The 21,267-nt window shown below is 39.2% G+C and overlaps 1 protein-coding gene across 3 annotated transcripts in view; it reads right to left on the reverse strand.

Moving 5' to 3' along the window:
• The window catches only part of HELZ (helicase with zinc finger), a 183,029-nt gene that overhangs the window by 57,971 nt on the left and 103,791 nt on the right, over positions 1-21,267 (reverse strand). For all 3 annotated transcript variants that reach the window (XM_089540895.1, XM_089540888.1, XM_089540904.1), the window contains 6 exons: positions 16,128-16,306; positions 14,549-14,667; positions 12,961-13,106; positions 9,373-9,520; positions 4,033-4,216; positions 2,097-2,325 (listed from right to left, as the gene is read on the reverse strand). In XM_089540895.1, coding sequence (XP_089397021.1) covers positions 2,097-2,325; positions 4,033-4,216; positions 9,373-9,520; positions 12,961-13,106; positions 14,549-14,667; positions 16,128-16,306 — 1,005 coding nt within the window. The remainder of the gene's footprint in view (positions 1-2,096; positions 2,326-4,032; positions 4,217-9,372; positions 9,521-12,960; positions 13,107-14,548; positions 14,668-16,127; positions 16,307-21,267) is intronic.

Here is a 21,267-nt window from a genome sequence, read left to right on the forward strand (position 1 = left end):
CGCCTAGAAACTTTGCTTTGTTACATGCCCTAAAGTTTTAACCTTGACCTATCCACTGGTCATATCAAAATATGTAATTTTGGTCCCAAAACCTGCCCTTGACTTATACATGAGATTGACTTATAGTTGAGTACATTGGTACACATTTCCCAAATTGGGTTTTGAATCCAGCATTGTGCTATGTTTCTATATATCCCTTTCATGACAGTACTATTTGATTCTGAGACAAATAGTGATGAACTCAAGAAAAATAAACATCAACATTCAGGCATTAGGAAAATTTTGATAGAGTTGCCTATAGCATATTAATATAGCCATCAAGCTTAGTACTAGAACTTTAGAAAACCATGCATTTTTGATTTGCACAGTACCCCATGGAGATTCTTCACACATGGCACACTTATTATTATAGGGCTATAATACCAATGAATGGAAATCTGACAGCTCTGCTATACAATATATGCTAAAGATTTTAAAATAAACTTCTATCAAAGATTCTTTCCTAATCTAACCTTTTTTATAAAAAACAAACCCTAATATCTGACCAGGGCATATTACTGCTTTACTCCAACAGATATTGGAACATTTATAAAAGTAAAGCACTCTCCACTTTCAATTGTTTTGTTTTACCAAATCAAGTAGAATTTCCTATAAATATTCCTGTACCCCTTTTTATTCTTTGAATATCTTCATTTTTAGCATGCCTTTCAAACAGAGCATGAGTCTCAGAATGAAAACAAAACCTTACCAAAAACAATATTCATAATTTGCAGCAAAGAAATGGTTAAAAACTGAGTCTGACTTAGAAGGTTATACAAAAATGTACAACTCAATTATATTGTTTATTTGGATTAAAATGGCATAACACATGCCAAGTATGAAATCAAAGCACATTCCCAACTTTTTCTATGCAGTTAAGGTTTATTATAAGGATGTCATGCTGGAACATCATTGAGTTCCCTGTCTGTGCTTTGCCATTAACACTGTATGTAACCAGAAGCGTCTCAGAGTTTACAATAATGATAATTTTAAATTTCTAAATGTCTCTAACCACACCTTTCATATCAAGTGACTAAGAAAAAGCTCTCACAGGTTGTTCTGTGTGTCACATAGGAAATTCTTGTCCAGGAAATTGCATAAAGAGTTCATGCTCTTCTCTCTCAGTGACAAGCAACTGCTGTCTAATCCAATCTTACTCCACATTCTTACAAAAGGACCATAACCTTGTAACATTATACTCAATTTAGTAACCCACAAAGATACTCTGGATTAACTAAACCACTTCACTTTTTCATATTCTTTCTCTTAAACAAAAATAGAGTTCAAGGAACCCAAATGGCATTAAAAAAAATAAAACACTTGGGTTCTGATCCTTTTTGACAACCAGCAAGTTGATGTTTTATCCCCAAAGAATAAAATCCAGCGGCTGGAATGAAATACACAATACATGTCTGCATTATCTCATCTACTTTTTGGTCAATGATGCTATTATTTGGAGAAGATTTGTGCTGAGAGCTGATCTGAATGTGCAGTAAAGTCTTGTAAAGCATCCTTTCCTGGACTGCATAATCCCACACTGGTGTCTTTGTGCATGAGACATCATACTTGAAAGCTCCCTCATGACACACTTTACCTACAGACAAAAAAGCCAGCATGTCAAAAAGGAAGTTAATTGAGACTCTTTTCCTGTGACATGCTGCTTTTCTCATCTGTAGGAAAGCTTTTTACCTGAGAGGGCATTAAAACATTAAATTTCTACACCCACTTATAAAACTGAGGGAGAAATACAGAAGAGATCTGTATTAGACTAAGATCCTGCTAGTAGAGCATAATTTTTTCTGATAAAATAAAAAATGACTCAGGTATTAAGATAGCTCTTAATATCAGTCAAGGGTAAAGAACACGGACATTTTTTTCCCTCTAAGGCTCAATTTTTTTCTCAAAATATTTGGGAAAGTGAACAGATTTCATATTGGCAGGGCACTTGAAATGGGAGTGGATTACTTTCCAAACAACAGTCCAACTTTCAATTATTAAATATAAAATATTTTCATCACTACTATTTACTGGTTGCTCATACCACATGTTTGGTGTACCTGCATCTGCCAATGGAACATAAAGCAATAGGATCTCCCACCACAGCTACTAGGGATTGTGCTCTTGTAATGGCTGTGTTGAGAAGCTTATAATTGGAAAGAAAACCATAATCTAAGTCTTCTGTTGAATCTTCCAATAAATGCTCCTTCCGTTTTATTGGTGTTTGCTTGTGTTTGCATGTATGCCGTGTTCGTACTGTGCTGAGAAACAATACTCGAAACTGCTTTCCTGTAGAAAAAAGAAAGGTATAAGATAATTTTATCCTTTTTTATTGTTGTTGTTGTTGCTAATAATAGCTAGTAATAGATTGACTTAGTATATGTAATTCTAGAACCTGGATTGCTACCTCTCACTTAAGGAGCTCTATGTTAAAACAGTACTGCATGAGAAATAGCAAGAATCATTTACTGGTTAAGTCTTCATCATTCCTCTATTACCAGAAATATCTGTAGGGTGGGCAAGACATATTTCTTTGAATCCTCCCATATCTATACACAGTCATATATATGTAAAGTGGAGTAACAAATCTTGGTATCTAGCTCTGAGCCATGGTAAATCATTGCAAGAAATAATATACTACGAGGGAGGTGAGACCGGGGGGGGGGGGGGGGGGCAGAAAGAGACAGCAAACCACAGTTTCAAGGTACATGTTTATTACAGACATAGACCAAGTACCTATGTAGTATCCAAACTAGATTTAACAATGGTATGGTTAAGACTAAAGAGAAGGCAGGAGATGGGAAAGCCATACAAAATGAATAGCAATGTGACATAACTCAGTGCTGCTCAAAGTCTCCTTCTTCGGAGCTTTTTAAACAGAGGCTGGATGGCCATCTGTTGGAAGTGCTTGGATTGTGCATGGCAAGGGGTTGAACTGGATGGCCCTAGGCATCTCTTCCAACACTATGATTCTATGATACTATGGCCCGTTCCGCACGGGCGTAAAGTACGTCCCCAGGAGGTACTAGGGTTAGGAAAGGGCGTGCTTTACCCACGCCCCTAACCCTAGTACGTCCTGGGGATGTACAAAATGGCGGCGCCCATTCTACACGGGCGCTGCCATCTTGAGTAGCGGGTGCTTAGCGTCTGCACGTCGCTAATGACATCGCGAGTGCACCATTGGCACCTTGTGGCGTCATTAGCGTGCCGCAACAAGAAGCACCATTTGTCGCTTTTTTGCGGCACCGGGGAGCCTTGCGGTTTGGCCGCTGAGGCTCCTCGGCACCGCTAATGGTGGTGGCGGCAGACCGCCGCTTTCAGGCAGTCTGTAACGCACCTATGATTCTCTAAGCCAAGGGCTGCCATCCCTGGAAAGTTTCCAGGATAGAAACAATTGTAACCAATGGGCACAAATACGGTACCAGTCCTTGTTAAACTCGAAAAAGAGAAATGCCAGTTCCCCACACTGAGATAACTGATAAGGCATTTATAGAATCTGCTGTATACTGAAAATTCATAGAAAAAAGGTAATTAAGAACAACATAGAAACAGTACTTCTACAGTTGGTCCTCTGTAACCACAGACTCTGCATCCACTGATTCAACCAACCAGGGTATGAAAATATTCACATAAAAAATTCCATAAAGCAAACCCTGACTTTGCCATTTTATATAAGGGACACCATTTTACAACAACTTTGTATATAGTGGGACTTGAGCGTCCATGGATTCTGATATCCATGGGGGGTCCTGGAACCAAAGCTCATGAGATACTGAGGACCCACTTTATATATCTGTCTATGCACAAACTATAATTATATTACACTTATTATTCAATTTATTACACAATATAAACTTAAAGTAAAAAGTGTAGCCAAGAATTTTCACAACTGGTTCTTGAATAAAATACTAGGTAAATAAAACTGCTGACCCATTAACAATTATTTCAAATACTCAGCTAGTTTCAAAGAACCATACATGTGTATGTGCTACTTACCCTGAACATTTAGCACTCTTTCAACACTGACATCAGACAATCTCTTTTTTCGAAGCTCTGCCCGAATTCGGAACACTTGATCAGCATATGGTGTTACAACACCTATACTGCCATCATCCAATTTTCCCCAGGCTACTGGCCACTTTCTTCTCAGTTCTTCAACACGTTCCACTACTTCAAACACCTTGAAAGGAGGAAAAAAACTCATACTAAAAACTGAACAGGACTTTTTAAAAGATTGGTATTAGTCCCCTGGATAAAAAGTAATGCTTCAAAACAAAGCAAAGCATATTATGGAAGCATTTTTATAATATTTATTAATCTACAACTGAAATACCCTCTTTTCAACAATTAACACTATAATTTATAGGCATACCTCCACAATAATCAACATCGTCTCTGTAACCTTAACATGCAATCAGAAGGATCCAAAAATGAGTAGACCCTTTAAGCTAAGCACAAACAATGGCAATTTGCTTTGTTGAAATAGACAGAACTAACATATATTTATTTTTACATTTTTCCTTACATTTATTTCTTTTCTTTATGCAAAAGTGAGACTTAAAATAATATACAGCACACATCACAGAACTGTATCTCACAGGACACCACAGCTGTCCAATCAGTCAACAGAACTATATTTATTTAAATGAAAAATCTTTAAACTGCTTTTCCATTATATATGGAGGAGCTGTGTCCTAGATGTTGTAATCCTTCCAGCATAAGCAGTGAAACAATATCGGTGTGGCCATAGTTGCTTCACAAAAACACAAATTTGTCAAGAGATGTCATGTAATGTGATCATACTATATTGAGAAGAGACAACTGGGTACTGACCTCCAATTTGTCCTCCTCAAATTCTCTCAGGTGCAAATTATCTGCACAAGTTGAGATCTACTACACTCTGGCCACCATGAGGCAGGCCATTAAATAAAACTGATTGAGGATTCCCCTAGGAACATGACTCCCCGTCCTGCAACCTCTTGATGAGTTCATCCAAAACAGCACACATCTCATGTTGAACAATATGTGTAAGTTGAAAAAAACAAGATGAGCATCTTAAAGACAGAGGAAACTGCAAGCACTGTAAATAATTTCTTTCTCCATAGTATCCAGAGAAAGTGAAATTATCAAGTACACTTGACAGAATTTTGAGAAAGACAATATGCACTACAAACACATCATGTGATCAGAACAAATTAAAAGCCTTCATTCTATGGTTTGTATAATCTCTCCCCTGCCTCTACACTTGCCATTGTAGTAAATGGCTAGTTAGAGTGGTGCATTAGAGAACTGAGAAGGGCAACTGACAAATGAGTACCAAAACTTTTCCCTTTTTTTAATTTGCTTTGGGTACTACTCTATGAGTTATTCTAAGCTTGAGGGCTGGGCAAATCACACTGAAAAAAAGTTTGGCAAAATAAAGAATTCACACAGACTACTTAAATCAATTTAAATTTAGAACAGTCAGAACCAAGATTCAACATCAAATGAGACAAAGTTTTCAATCTCACAATACAAGACCAAAGAAAATGCAAAATTTGCTTCTCTACGTGACTACTGTCAGACGATTTTGTACAGAAATGATGAAGAAACTACTGCAACAATTCTCCTGGGGAGAAACCCTATAGGTCTTTCTCCACTTTGGTACACACATTGCCAAAATGTACTAAATAAAATACTTTTGTGCTTGCTAAGAAATGCTACAATATTTGCTCTATTTAAAACATTCTTCCTAAAGCTAATAATCATTATATCATATCTAATGTATGCCATAGTCTCTTCTCTGGATGTTGCTAGTTAGCACACTACATGATGGCAAGACTACATTTTCAGAACTATGAACCAGAAATCATTTTGGGCTCAAAGTAAGTAAGCAAAACATCCTACCAATAGCACTACATTCCCATAGTGGTGGGATTGTGAGGCAAGAGACTACAGTTAACCCTACAATTGACACTTGACTTTCGTGGGGGTTAGGGCCCCTTGCAAAAGTCAAAATTCCGTGAATAAAGTATAAGGAGGGCGAGAGCAGTGCATAGGCTCACGCGTGCACTTCCATCTCCCAGACAGTAGCTCTGGGGAAGCTGTCTGAAGCACTAAAAGGACAGGGGAGTGTGCACTCGTGAGTCCCCGCCTCCCTTCCAATGCCTCAGATAGTTCTGTGAAGCTGTCTGAGGCTCTGGAAGGGTAAGGGAGTGTGCATGTACGGGTCCCCCACTTCCCTTCCAATGCCTTAGGTAGCTCTGTGAAGCTGCCTGAGACAGTGGAGGAGCTGCAAGAGTGGCATGCACACAACTTCCTGCCTGTTCTCTCCCTCCTTGGCTTTCCCCCCATTTCCAGAGGAAAAGCCCGGGAGGGAGAAAGGAGGAGGACTGTGCGTGCACACAGCTAGGGACTGGCAAATAATCAAATTCATGAGTCCAAAAGCCGCTAAAGTCAAGGGACGACTGTACTCTGACAGCATCAGTGCTGCTGATAGGGTCTTCTATGTTGGACTGAGTTGTTCTGAGGAGCCAGACAAAATGTGCCAAACAGCTACTAGGAAGCAGCAGTAGTGGTAAGTGACACTGGAGGACACTCTCTCGGACAATCACAGTGGCATCATAGCTAACATTTGAAGGAGGCACAGTAAACGTGCCTTTGAGATCTTTGACCATAAAAACTCTATGATGAGACACAAAATAAAACAAAGGAATAGTGCCAGAAGACGAAACTTCGAGGCTAGATGGTATTCAACAAGCTACTGGGGAAGAGCAGAAGACAAATACAGGTAGTGCTGCAGCTAACAAAGCAACTGGATTTAAGCTGAAAGGATGTTCAACTGTTGGTATGTTCAAAGACTAAAGGAAAGTCAGAAGCTGCACAACACATATTACAGGAATATGGAATGTGAGAAGTAAGGTTCAGGGAAAGATACACTAAGGCCCAGTACAGACAGGCACAAAGTGCTGGCCTGTGGGCAGAGTCACGCCAGAGCGTCCGCATACTCAACGCTGTGACTCTGCCCCCTCATGACATGACGCTGCGCAGCATTCTAGATGGTGTCCAGCATCATGGCATGACCCTGGCGCTGCATCTAGATGATGCAGTGCCAAAAGGCCGTCACAAAGCTGCATTGCCACAGCTGTAGCGCCTTTTAGAGGGTGCAAAAAGGAGCTGCATTTTGCGGCTCCTTTCTCCGCACTCCAGAAACCAGATCAGGGCTGCGGCATGTGGTGGCCGTGGCCCCAATCCAACCAGTAAAGAGGTGGTTGCATGCCGCCCCTTAGGGGCTGTTTGTACAGACCCTTAGTAAAACAAGAAATGGAACACATAAACATTGCAATAATTGGGGTGAACAAGCTAAAGTGACATGAATGAGACTTTTGAGTCAGATAATTACACAATGTTTGACTCAGGGAACGAAAATCTAAGAAGAAATCGAGTGTTAATAGTGAGGAGAGATGTAACAAAAGTAGTCAAAGGATATAATCCAAAGTCTGACCAAGACAAGTCATTCTGCTGCAGTAAAACTGTCACAGTAATCAACACTCTGTGAAGGGTGAGAGTGAGGGTGAGTTGAAGAGAAGAACAAGATATTGATAATGCTACTCACTAAGAAAAACAGAACAAATTTTGATAAGGATTCTTCAAATGTATTCTCACCATATGATAATGTATTCTGCCATTATCTGGGTAACATAATCGAGGGGTATAGTCTCTCCTCCAGGTAAACAAAGGGTTAATGATTGCCCCATAACAATGATCAGTTTGGGGAGAAGTGTGGAAGCTTCGAGATGGTTTCCAAATGAAAGGTGATAAAAACATGGTGCCACAAGAGAGACTTTGGTAGTGATGGGGAGATACAATAAGGGTACTGCCTCACCATTCGTAATGAAACTGGGTCATAAGATGGACAAAAAGGTCCAGACTCCCAGCTTCCCAAGAACAACAAAAGATTCAGAACACCATTTGTATTGTGAGCAGATTACGTGTTGCTGCTGTTGTTATATTTATTTATATCTCACTTCCCCCAAAAAATTGGAACTCAAAGCACCTTATAAGTTAAAAGAACAATACAATTAAAAATATACAAAAGTGAGTATTAGACTCAGAGCCTCTACAGACCGGTGGGGGCAGTGTGGGGGCATGGCTCAGTCCTCTGTCCTCTGGCAGGAGCTTGCTGCAACCTATAAAAACTAGATTGTCTTCAAACTGCCCAGAGGACCTTTTCTGCAACTGCTCCCAGATTATGGAACGGCCTGTGGACGAGATCTGTCATATTACCACCTTAAACAGCTTTTAAAAAGCCATTAAGACGGATCTCTTCTAGCAGGCCCTTCCTGAATAAACAGCCGGCCACCAAAAGAAAGCTTAACCTGTTTACGCCTGACTCTGCTGCAGTTACTGTTGGTCTGCTATTATTTTAAGTGATGTTTTAAATTGTTAATTGTTTAATTGTATTTTGTGGAGGGGGGGTTGGTGGATATGGAATATATATTTTAATGCTGTAAGCTACTCAAGTTGTATTGCACAGAGGGGCGGGATAAAAATAAATTTATTATTATTGTTGTTGTTGTTGTGGCTTCTTTTTGTGCCACAGAAAGACCAGGACAGGGCTGTGGCTCTGATACAGTGAGGAAAGGGGTGGCATGGAGCCGTTCCTTAGCAGCCATGTCTTGAGCCCCTTAAACTACAGTATTAAAGCACATCACTCATTAAAATAATAAAATGCAATTATCAGTGGGAATATACTGCTAAATTTCAGGATTACTGAGAAGGATTGAGGCACATAAATCTTTAAGTAATCACAATAGCCATGGTACTAAAAGGTGGATATTCCAATTTATGGGAACAAAGCAGAGACTAATATTATGCAAATGAATTTATATTTACAAAAATATAATCCAGTGGCCCAATGGGGTTAAGAACCTTATTGTGTTAGCATTTTAAGAATAAATTTTGCTTTCTTTTTGTCAAGGACAGGACTGTAAAAAATGGAATGGCAATGGATTTTGGGCTTTGCATACGTCTTTTACTATGAACCACTTTGGAGAACTATCTACTTCTTCCACTTAAAAGACTCATTTCTATGTAGAAGCCACAATGCACATTATCAATATCACCTTGCCAAAGGTAGCTAAAATGCAAAACTATGTGGATTCATATTGAAACGGTGAAGTGAAGAGGCCATTTGCCTAGGCGCAAGAACATACTAATTTCCAAATTAGCATTCCCAGGATCGTTTAAAGCATCGAACAAGGCATGAGAAAAACCATTCTGGAAGGGAAAAAATAATGACATGCAGCAAAAATTACAACAAACGAGAAGCGATTAAAGGTGAAACCCAAGTGCTACCTCAGCATTGTTGTAAAAAGCAGTACTATTTTTTTCTTGCACATCTTCTCCTCGTGCTGTGAAGAAAGTCAGAGGGTAGAAATCTTTGTGTGCTGGCTGTTTTCCACTTGCCATCAATTTGCCCTCATAGAAAAGTTCAGAAGTATAACTGCAGTGAAGAAAGCACAAACAGAATGTGGAAAATACATATTAACTTTAAAACTCAATGCCAAATTAAAAAATAAATAAAATAATGCTTTTGTAATGCAAAACAATTCTTGCTGATCTACACAGAGGAGGTGGAGGTAAGATTAAAACAGACACAACCACATGGAAGAGAATGGGGAAGGCACTCACATGCTCATCCCACAGTAACAGGAGGCAAATATCCTTCAGCCTGCATTTAATTTATCTCCCTGTCTCCAAAGGCTAGAAGAGAACCTTCTTTCTCCTTCTGCCCAAGTAAGAAAGAGAGCTGTTGCTAGGCAATAAACTATGTATTCATGGAAACAGAAGAAAAGAAGGCATGGCCGGAATAAGGGCACATGCACACTGGTCTACATTTCCATTTCTAAGGATGGTATACATTGTCAAGCAGTACAGGTTGATTTGATTCCAGTGATATTTCTACATCTAAAGTGTGGTGAATATTTTATGGTGAGAACAATTACTTTTCTCTGTGATACAATATTCAAGCACATTCTGAATATGAAACAGCTAGGAACAGAGTTTTTAGATGATGCCACAAAAGCTAGAAAACAAAAGACAAGGGCAACAAAAATTTGTATTGAGGTGTACTTACAAGCCTCACATAAAAGAGAAATAACATATAAAACAATTGAGTTGGGAGAGGGGATGAAAAGTAGATTGTGCATGCACACATCTCTGAAAATCAGGTGAAAGTTTATGACACAGCATGGAATACGCCTTAAGGAATAGAGGGAGTGAACATTTCCAATGGACAGCTATCCTCCTTGGCATACCTACAGGGGCCCTTTGGATTCAGGCCAAAAAATGAACGGAGGAAACTTGTTAAAATGAATGAATGCCAAATAAGAGTATGAATAAGAGTATGAATAATTTTTATTTCCCTAGTGGTAAATAGTGGGTGGCAAACACTACTAACTGGAAGAGGGAGATAAAATACATAAACACTTTCTTACATTATAAATGGCCACAACTTTTTTGGTAGCAGCTGAAGAGCACTCACACAGCAGAGGACAGGGTTGGAAAACTAAAACCTATTGGTTACATGTGGTGTTAAAGGTTTCTTTTTACAGTCTCTAAATCCACGTAACTGAAACTCTACACCAATAGTTCCCAAACATTTTTGGGCTGTTGCCCTCTTTTCCCTTGGGTGACAACCCTAGCACCGCTCATGCCTATTTCTTGATATAAGATCCATTGTCCTACTACAAATTCAGAACAAGTAGTCTAGCATTACAGAGTTAAACAAGCATATGTATTTCACAAATAATTCTTAACTTTATAAAACAGTTTATTTAAGTTTTTTATAAATCTGAAGAAATAAATATACATCTTATCCGTAAAACACTGTCTTCATATTTTTAATGGATAGGCGTGCTTGGTGCAGGGACATTTTCTACTATCTGGCTGGAAGGCATTGAGAAGTTTTAGATCCCCATGTTAGTAATTTCCAATCTGTTTCGCTACTTGGAATGAAGCTGGGCAACTGCACTGAAGCCCCCCTTTTTCCTCACCACCCCCAGGGGGTAGTATCGTCCACTTAGGAATCACTACACTATACCCTCCCCAAAATAAATGTAGCAAAAATATCCAAAACTAGTCTAATGACACTCTTGACACTAATGACACAAAAAAATCAAACAAAAATTAAAGCTGCTTTCATTTTTGGCTGATCTCTGGATGAACCTTGAGGGCTACAGCTCTCCATGGAACCAGAGTTGAAAACTAGCTTCCATGCTTTCACAGTTGCCTAGCTCAGTATAGAGCAATGTATCCAACCTGTAGTACTGTAGGACCTACAATCATCTTTAAAAAAAACCTACTTACTTTTTACAGTACTACTGATGCTATGCCTGTTCCCAAAAATGTTTCAAGGGCATCAACTCCACAATAAAGCTCTAGAGTATGAACTGATAGGGCATTACAGAAGGGGAGAGCCTACATTCTTGTGATCTGCTCCTAATAACTTACTCATGGGTAAATTATTATTAGCCTTTCCAATCTACCAATGGAAAAACTGTAGGATTAGGGAAGGTCGTAAATCCAAAATAATCCCACAATTTCTCTTCATGATTCAACATGAGCACGAGGGTTATAGTTTGGACCCATTCAGTCTGACATTTATGCATGAATCCTCTGTCTATGATAAGCACGTAAACATGTTGTCACCTTAACAGAGTGTCTAGCCAAAAGGATGTTGGTCCACTACACTGGCATAATTATGCCAGTACGGACAGTGGTAGAAGGAAGAAAAAAGCTTATGGGTGTAGCAGCTGTGAAAGAAGAAAGCTATTGTAGAAATGGGTTGCTCAAAGCCAGCAGATTTTTAATGTCTTCTCCCAGGATGGCTGCACTTGATTGAAAAGAGGACAATCGTTAGCACAGTCTGCCAACAGGATTCTAGCCTCTGTCTCTTTAGAGCAAGGACAAGAAACTTACACCCTCTAGGTTCTGATGAACTACCATTTCCATCATGCCTCACCACCAGCCAAACTGAAAGAAGTTTTAGCCAGGCTCATGAGGGCTTAGTTGTAGTTCCTCCGCTTATGGTGATGTAGCATCACCATAAGGGGAGAAACTACAACCAAGGCCTCATGATCCTGGCTAAAATGTCCTTCAGCTTGGCTGGTGGTGAGGCATGATGGGAACCTGGAGGGCTGTACCTTCCACAAGCCTGCTTTATAGCATTCCCCAAATGCAGCTTCATCCCTGCCTATTTCCCGCACCAGTTTCCTTTTTCCAGATCTCCACCTAGACTCTGGACCATAAGAATCAGCATACCATGAATTGCCATTACTCGTCCTATGTTTCTGGCTTAGACCACTGGCAAATTAAGTATACTGCTTCTCTCTTACATGATATCTAGATGTAAGCACTTCAATATGCAAGAATTAGCAGTCTTTGGCCTAACATGAAATATTCATTATTCTAGATATCTAGAATAATGAATATTTCATGTTAGGTGTTCCCTCCTGTGCATATTTCAGCAGGTTCCAATAGACTAATTTTGGAAAAATGGAGTAGTCATGCAAAATACCTAAAATTCTTTCAGGAGGCTCACAAGAGTGAGAATGGAAGAATGAGTGTTAGGAATCAACTAATCAACATTAAAATCACTGTGGCTATAAATCAGTTGGACCACCACCATGGTCTTTACAATAGCTTTTGTTGTATCAATCATTAAGAAATTCAGCTAACCTCGTTTTTTAAAAATTGCATAGTAAAATAATGTTCTTATATATTCACTATTCATACACAGAAACAGTAGTGTTTTAAAAGTTTTAAGTGATTAGACTTCTCTTTTCAACTGTGGCAATGGATTCTTTTTTAAAAGAAATGCTTCTATTAGACATTTGCAACAGCCAGGCAAAAGTGTGATACAGTGAAAAAGTTCACACCTACTTGATGATTGCTTCATGGGAGCGATAGTTCTCACACAACAAGATCCTGCATGGAAATTCTGCAGGGTAATGTTCATAGAGACGATCAAGTAGTGAGACGTGAAGATTTCTCTCTCTGGCAAATTCACTGTACACAAAAGGACTAAGCTGCAATAGAGAAAAAGAAGAAAAGTGTTGTTTATTTAGCCTTATAATGTAATATCTAGAATATTTTAAGCTGTCTTATAAAATACAAGAAAAGCTAACAGCAAATGCATAGAAATGACATTAAATGTCTTATGTATGTCTATGTGCCTTCATGTTGCCTGAAAACTTATGATGACCTCATGAATTTCATAGGCTTTTCTTAGGCAAGAAATAATCAGAGGTGGTTTTGCCAGTTCCTTCTGCTGAAATATAGCCTACAGCACCTGGTATCCACTGGCAGTCTCCCATCCAACTACTAATCAGAACTGACCCTGCTTAACTTCTAAGATCAGACAGGATATAGTGCCTTTACAATATTTAGGCCCTTAATTATCTTGACCAACAGTGAAAAAAGCAAATGGGATGATAAATTACCAGTATGTGAGGCTCCAGTGGTTCCTAATACAGGGCACGAAAGTAATACATCCAAACTGTTTTCTATTTGTATTCGATATCAGCTACTGACATTAGGATATTGGCCCACCTTGGTGCCAAACTGAAGACCTGAAAATCCCATTCTTACATTTTGTTATTACATATGATTCTGTACAAGCCTAATCTTTACAGTGCAAAGGCAAGCACGGGTCAGATGCTGTTGTCCTTTCTTTCTCACAAGCTAGCGCTCTCTATGTCTCTGTCTCTGTCTGTCTGTCTCTGTATGTGTGTGTGTGTGTTACACACACACACACACACACACAGAGAGAGAGAGAGAGAGAGAGAGAGAGAGAGAGATATTCAACAAACAGGAAAACAATATTGAATAGTCACAAGTTTAGTATGAAATTAACTCACTCCTAATTCCTGAAAAACTCATTGGAAGTGCATATATTACATATTAAGTAGATGGCTCTTTAATTTGAGTCAAAATGAAACACAATCCACAGCATTATTTTATTCATTTATATAACACCTTTAAGGGTGAGAGATAGAGGTTTGTAGCGTATGTTTTTCTAGATTCAATCTCCTTCATCAGATGCATGAATCTACATTATATAGACTGCATCTAGATAAGCTAATATAACAAATTTCTTTCTCTCAGTTAGTGTGAAAGATACTACAAGATCCCTTTATATAATGATGTTTGGACCATTAAAGATATCGCTGTTTTGTAGATTTTAGATTTTGTTGCACTATTCATCACTAGTGATTACAATCTGGATCTTCTTTAATTCCCAGTGCAGATGGAAACTAAGAATGAAAAGGACTGAAAGGGAATGGCTTTTTGTCAAAGAGTAAATAATGTCAAAGACTAACTAGTCTTGTGACTAACTCCTTGACTTATGTTTCATTTCCTTACCCATTATGTCACACTATCTGTTTAAGAATTTGATGTGTTGCAATTTACTAATATGATTGCACATTTTTAGTTATATTATAAGATCAATAATAATACGAAGACATACTTGCATATGGTCTCCCGCCAAGACAATTCTTGTGTTTTTATTTGCTAGTGCTAGAGGCATGATAGTCTCACACTCCATTGCCTGTGCAGCTTCATCTAACAGAATATGTGTAAAAAACCCTACAAAACAGAAACAGAGAAAATATTAAGTATCAAGTGATAGAAGTGGTGACAATCCTATGAAAACAGTTACATGCATTCTGTGAAACCAGTTGAAATCCAATCAACACAGCAATGTGTCCTGTAAAATGGGTGGGATTGGAAGGTGTTTTTACTCTTTCTCTTGCCATTCTACCCTACCAATGAGAGATCAGCAAAGCTAAAATATTAAAATACTTTAGAAAACAGGATAAGCTCCTGATAATTTTCTTCCCTGAAGATTTTAAAACTCTGCTGGAACTGATGTCCAAAATTAAACTGCTAATTTCTACTGTGGTCAAATGTGTTCAAGTGGTTTTTTTCCCCTAGGAGACAGACCTAATCCAACAAAAGAGCTAAAATAAAGATCCTTTCACTTATGAAGAAAGTTCTGGCTCAGGATCAATGAAATATGAGATTAAAAAAAATTAAAACAGGGATAAGTAAAGCAGTATAATTCTTTGCTGAGCTGTTTGGTCATTCATAATCATTCTATTAACTTTGCATAATTATATAGAAGAAGAAACTGACAAGGTACTACTTTGAGTTGAAACACTATGCATTCTTATGTAGACTTTATCTGCACATATTTATGTTAATACGAGGTAATCTGTCAATGTGCATGTGACAGGTACTGGAATCCTTCACCAAAAACAGCCCTCCACTCTAAAGACATATGATGAAACAAATCCACTCTTATCATACATGATGTACTGTATATACTCAACTATAAGTCGACCTCATGTATAAGTCGAGGGCAGGTTTGGGTGCCATAATTATGGACTTTGATATGACCCTTGGGTAAGTCGAGGGTAAAATTTAGGGGATATAACAAAGGATCTAAAGGATGAAGCAAAGCAAAACAATGTCAAATAACTTCCAAAATTCAAGCAGACATCAGTCTCTGTGCTCACTCTTAACGCTAGATGGATGAGAGAATAGAGGGGGGTCAATGCTTCCAGGGCATATTATACTCTTCACTTTCACCAGGGGATGGTTCTTTCTTTGAAATAAGAGTTAAGATACAGTACTTACATTGACCCGTGGATAAGTCGACTCAGGTTTTTAGGGCCAATTTTTTTACCTAAATTTCTAAACTTATACATGAGTATATACAGTATGTGGCTTTCCTGTATGACTGAGGTATAATAACTGAATTTTGTTTGGAAAGCAAAATAGAAAAGCAGTGCTGTGGAATTAGTACTCTGCCTTTTGAGGGTTATTCTGTGAAGCTCTGCAGGATTTTACTTTCTTTCCTCATGCTGTTTAACATGTACATGAAAACATTGTGGTGGTTAACTGAAAAGAAAAGTGGACTGGGTTCTCACCAATTAACAAATCTACTTTCCCAATAGTGTTCACTTTGGATAGAAAAATATTTCAAGATTTGTGAATACCAAAGAAAGGAACAGAAAAAACATTTATCATACACATTTCCTCACCAGGCTCAAGATCCAGCTGACACAGATATTGTGAAGTATTCAAAGTAACCACTATTACTCGTTGTTTAAGAATGTCTTCCTTTTGGGGCATCTGAAAGGTGGAATGTGTGCTTGAAATCAAACAGTACTGATGCACCACTGGGTGGACAGTTTTTACCCAGCGATTTCTAAAATAGACCCTGGAAAAGAAGAGATGATCTTACTTTGTGACAAAACACAGTTGCAATGAACTCTTATATTTTTATCTTATCTACTACAGTACTTTTGTACCATCTAATGCATCATAGATTGTATTCTCTAATGTACACTCTACATTATTTTAATTATTTTTTTTTAAAAAGGTTATCATTACTCACAACTACCCATACCATCCTGGCTCTGCACTTCAAATTACTGAAATGTATTCAAAGAGTTTTTTAGACACCCACTCCAATAATTTGTTGAAATACTGTTTAAATATATTCTTATTAGGGATCTACTATAAGCAACTGATTAGAAGGGACGCTGGTTAGAACTCATATTCATGAGATTTAAAAAATCTCACAATGTGAGTACCATCATCCACATCCACATCAGACATTTTGTAAAAACAGGCTTTGGGGTTAAATAACTCCCAATTGTCTATCCTTCATGAAGTTAGGCTAGAGCTCTGATCCTTGAGCCACTACCTATCTATGGAAGTCACAGGACATCCTAGCAACCAAGTAACCTCCCAAGCTCTTTGAGTTGTAGAATTCATCACCGTGATTGGAGACTACCCTTTCTTGTTTCAGAATACAGCATTCTCCTTCCCTAAGAAAACCACACACGAAAGTACCTGCTACATGCAGCTCACTGAATCCTTTGTTTGCTCTGCCCTTGCCTATTCTGCTCATTTCGAAGGTCATGCAAGGTCTTCCTTGGTAACTTACCGCCCACATTTGGATCTGCTGTTAGAATGATTTTAGCTTGTCTTTATATAGTTCATCTCTCTCCCTGTGAATATGTTTGTTTTGCCTGTATAACTGAACTCTGGTAGTGAAGAGAGGTTTTTCACTTCTGTCTAGAGGTTCAGACAACGAAATGGGGCAACAGGATCTCTCCTATACACTGGACTAGATGGTTGTTGCAGTCTCTTTCAACTTCATGATTACACCATTCTATCATAAGCATTCTTTGAAAGAAGCTGTGGTTCTCAAGTTACCATTCCTTGCCCATCAGAACTGAGGCTCCTCAATTCAACATGAGAACACAAGAATCAGAGACTTCATTGTCTAGATTTTTTAATCTTCTCAATCAGTTTTGATTCACAACAGTGGTATCACTAGGGGGTTGGGGGTGGAGAACCACACTAGGGGACACCACTGCTCCTCAAATATCCGTGTTTTGGCAGAAACAGGCTGTGGTATTCACCTGTGTCTCTTTTTTAATTTTTTTAAATTTTATTGATTAAAACTAAAAATTACAATACATAATATAAAAGAATATCCTTAGACATCTTTTCCCTTACACATCACTTCAACAGATCAATCTTATTGTCTATTTTGATACTTCCTAAGACTAGTTCCTTTCCTATTTTATTATAGAATTGATATTAAACATACTCTTACTCTTATCATTTACAATCCTTAGACTCAAATCCTTATTCCTTTGTCTTTGTGTTTATTTCTATCTCTACTTCTTACATCTTACCAATTCCCTTTACTCTTTTACAAAATCTCTATAAAACGCTGAAAAGATGGGATAAGTGAAGTGAAAGTCAGTGGAAGGAGAAAGGAGAGGCCCAAGTTACTTTAAAAAAAAAATAAAATTTCAAATTTCAAAATTCCTAATTTTTTAAATTAAAAATTATTATTATTATTTTCTTTAAAAACATAACATTCTACCAAATTTTCACTTTAATCATATGATACAATGAATATGTAAATACATTTATTCTGTGTATATGATACCGTAATTTAAAGGTAGCATTTTAATTTTGTTAATTGTTTATGTCACAACTATTACCATTACACTCAATGATACATAGGAATTATGATTTATGGGTAATATTAGTAAAATATTACTAAGGATTCTATATGGTGTGGTATGGGAGGTCAATGGGGGGGGGTGACATCATGAGTTACTACACCGAGTGACACCAACTCTAGTGATTCCACTGGTTCACAGGAAGATACTTTGCTGGATTCCATCAAAAGGGATTTTGAGACCTCCAACTGTTGTAGGCACAAAATGGCATTTGAAGCCTGCCAAGTGGTGGGCCACAGTTGGCACCACAGAATTTTTTTCATTCATCTGTCACAAACAGAATTCCAAGTTCTCAGAAGTCCCTTGCCACTAAGTAATAATAGCAACAACTGATATTTGACAACATTAATCAAACATAATCTAAACTACTCAAATGTTTCATAAGCACAAAGCAAGACTTAAACATTCATACAGAACAGATAACACATACAGGTGGAGTTCAGCCGTAGAATACAAACAGATCAGATCACATGGGTAGCACACATGAAATGTCTATCATTACAGTATACTGAATTAAGCATTTAGAAGGCATTTGACAAAACTTTATCCATTTACTGGATGAGAAAACCAAAACTAAGATTAGTTACAAAAGCAAAAACCAGAATCCTTCTGGCAGGCCTTCCCAAATTAGTTTAGATCCATTAGATCCATCAGACTTGCCTTCCCCCTCTATTGATACCAACACCAAATTGATTGATACCATCACCCCCATCCTCCCTCTCCTCTAGAGGAAGATTCATTTCTTGCGCTAATCTGCCCGAAATTTTAATGTATTCCTATTTGATAGTTTTAAATTTTTTGATGTTTAATCTTTTTTTAATAGGCTGATCACTGTTTTTATCACTGGGAGGAGGGTTGAGGTTTTTGGGTTTTCAAATTATAATTTTTAATTGTTTGATGTTTTATTTATACTGTTGGAATCTGCTTTGATTCCTCTGTGAAAAAGCGGAATACAAATCATTATCATTATCATCATCATCATCCACAGAGAACCCTAAACACATGCTAACTAAATGAATCAATAAAGTGAAATAGTTCAGGTGATATATATGCACCTTCCTCTGCCTACTCCTTCCTCAATAGAATTGTCTCTGAGCAAAGAATTACAGGCTACTGGGAACTCCAAAATGTACATCCCATCCTCTATGCCAGGGGTAGGCAACCCCTGGCCTGCGGGCCGGATCCGGCCCGCCAAGGCCTTGGGTTTGGCCCCAGCCCGGTCCTGCCGCCGATTTCCGCCGGCGTGGGGCAATCGGCGGCAGGACCTCACGTGCGGAGCCTTTGGCCCCGCGCGCGAGCAGCCTTTAGCCCCACCCCCTCGCGCGAGCAGAGGAACCTCTCACACAAGCTGAGGGGCCCCTCCGCTCGTGCAAGAGGCCATGCGGCGGGCCTGTAGGAGGCCCGCTGCGGTCACCGGAGCCCTCCAGCAGGGCTCCAGGGGCTGCAGCGGGCCTGTAGGGGCCCCGCTGCGGTCGCTGGAGCCCTCCAGGAGGGCTCCAGGAGGCGCAGCAGGCCTGTAGGAGGCCCACTGAGGTTGCCGGAGCCCTCAAGCAGGGCTCCAGGGGCCACAGCGGGCCTGTAGGGGTCCCGGTGCAGTCGCCGGAGTCCTCCAGCAGGGCTCCGGCGGCCGCTCTTCCCTTTGGCTGAAGGGAAGAGCCGAAGGGAAGGGCCTGGAACTGGTGCCCAAGCCCTTTCCTTCAGCCTCCCTCCCCTTTGGCCGAAAGGGCCCCTTGGTGTCCTTTCGGCCGAAGGGAAGAGCTGGGGATGGGTGCCCAAGCCCCCTGGAGGGTGGAAACTCCACCCCCGGCACGTGGCCCCGCCCCCAGAGGGTGGAAGCTCCCCCCGGCTTCGGCCCCCCAGTTGTCTGAGGGACAGCAACCCGGCCCCCAGCTCAAAAAGGTTGCCTACCCCTGCTCTATGCACTCCAGACTAACACTTCACTTCCACCAAACAACTAAGCTGTAGGTCCCCTAACGCTGGTCTTCCAAGGCTACTGACTGATCACGGTGAATTTCCCTCTTTGAGGGCTAGCCTTCATAGAAATGTGTCTGCAATTGCAGATTTTTCATTGTGCTCAGAGGACAGAAGGACAAAGTGTAAAAAGAAGGCTCAGAGCCCAACCAGGTTTTTCCGCCTCCTCAATTGTTTGGGTCAGTTATTTTTAAGATCCTTGTTAGTTTTAGTTAAACGTTTAATTTCTTTTTATTTTAAAGCAACAGGCTATTTCTAAATGGTTCTATTTTGATTCTCTAACTAAGTACACTGAACTAGAAACTAAAAATGATCTGGTTTTCTAGTCAAACTTAAAGACTTGTTTCATCCAGGCTCTGGCCTGTTTGGTGGAAGATACTTTGGTTGATCAAATGTACAAAGAAAGCTCTGAAAAGGAATGTCTTATTCTCTATGTATATACACTGGTATTCTTGGAAATTGGGAACTTTTATTAAAAGTTATGTCAATACTACCTCTGAGGAAGAGAGATAGGGTTTATTCCTTGCAGCTTGTCCTAGACCACAGGCTAAAAGTGCAGACATACCTCTCTCTCTCTCTCTCTCTCTCTCTCTCTCTCTCTCACACACACACACACACACACACACACACACAGAGGGATGCAGAATATTATTAAGAAACTTTACAAGACAAAAGAAAAAGACTGAGAGATCAATGGAGCTAGAGAGAGAAATGGTGTGAGAAGGAGCTAGCTTACAGGAAAAGTAGTAGAAAGTATAACAAGGGAACAGAAAAGAAATGGAACAAAGGTATGGGATAACATGACAGAATTACACATAATCAAGTCACAAAGAAGAAGGTAGATATCTCCGGATACTAAGAAACACACCCACCCACATAAATTAAGACAAGGAACAATTAGGATTAGTTAAGATTCATCTACTGCTTTTGCAAGGCAGGCCCTGCAAAACTTAACCAGTATTTAGCCAGGAATTTGCAGCACTATGTATTGCTTAGACTACAATTTAGGATTCAAACCTCTACTTGGCCATGAAAAACCACCGGGTGACCTTGGGCAAGTCACACATTCTCAGGAAGGCAAAGTTAACATGTTTTGTACAAAGTTGGTGTAATAACCTAGATTTGACCTACTTTGTAATTCTTATTTAAATACTGTACAGTG

This window comes from Sceloporus occidentalis, unplaced genomic scaffold (genome assembly GCF_023333645.1).
Source record: "Sceloporus occidentalis isolate IW3139 unplaced genomic scaffold, rSceOcc1.0.p SCAF_1, whole genome shotgun sequence".
NCBI lineage: Eukaryota > Metazoa > Chordata > Lepidosauria > Squamata > Phrynosomatidae > Sceloporus > Sceloporus occidentalis.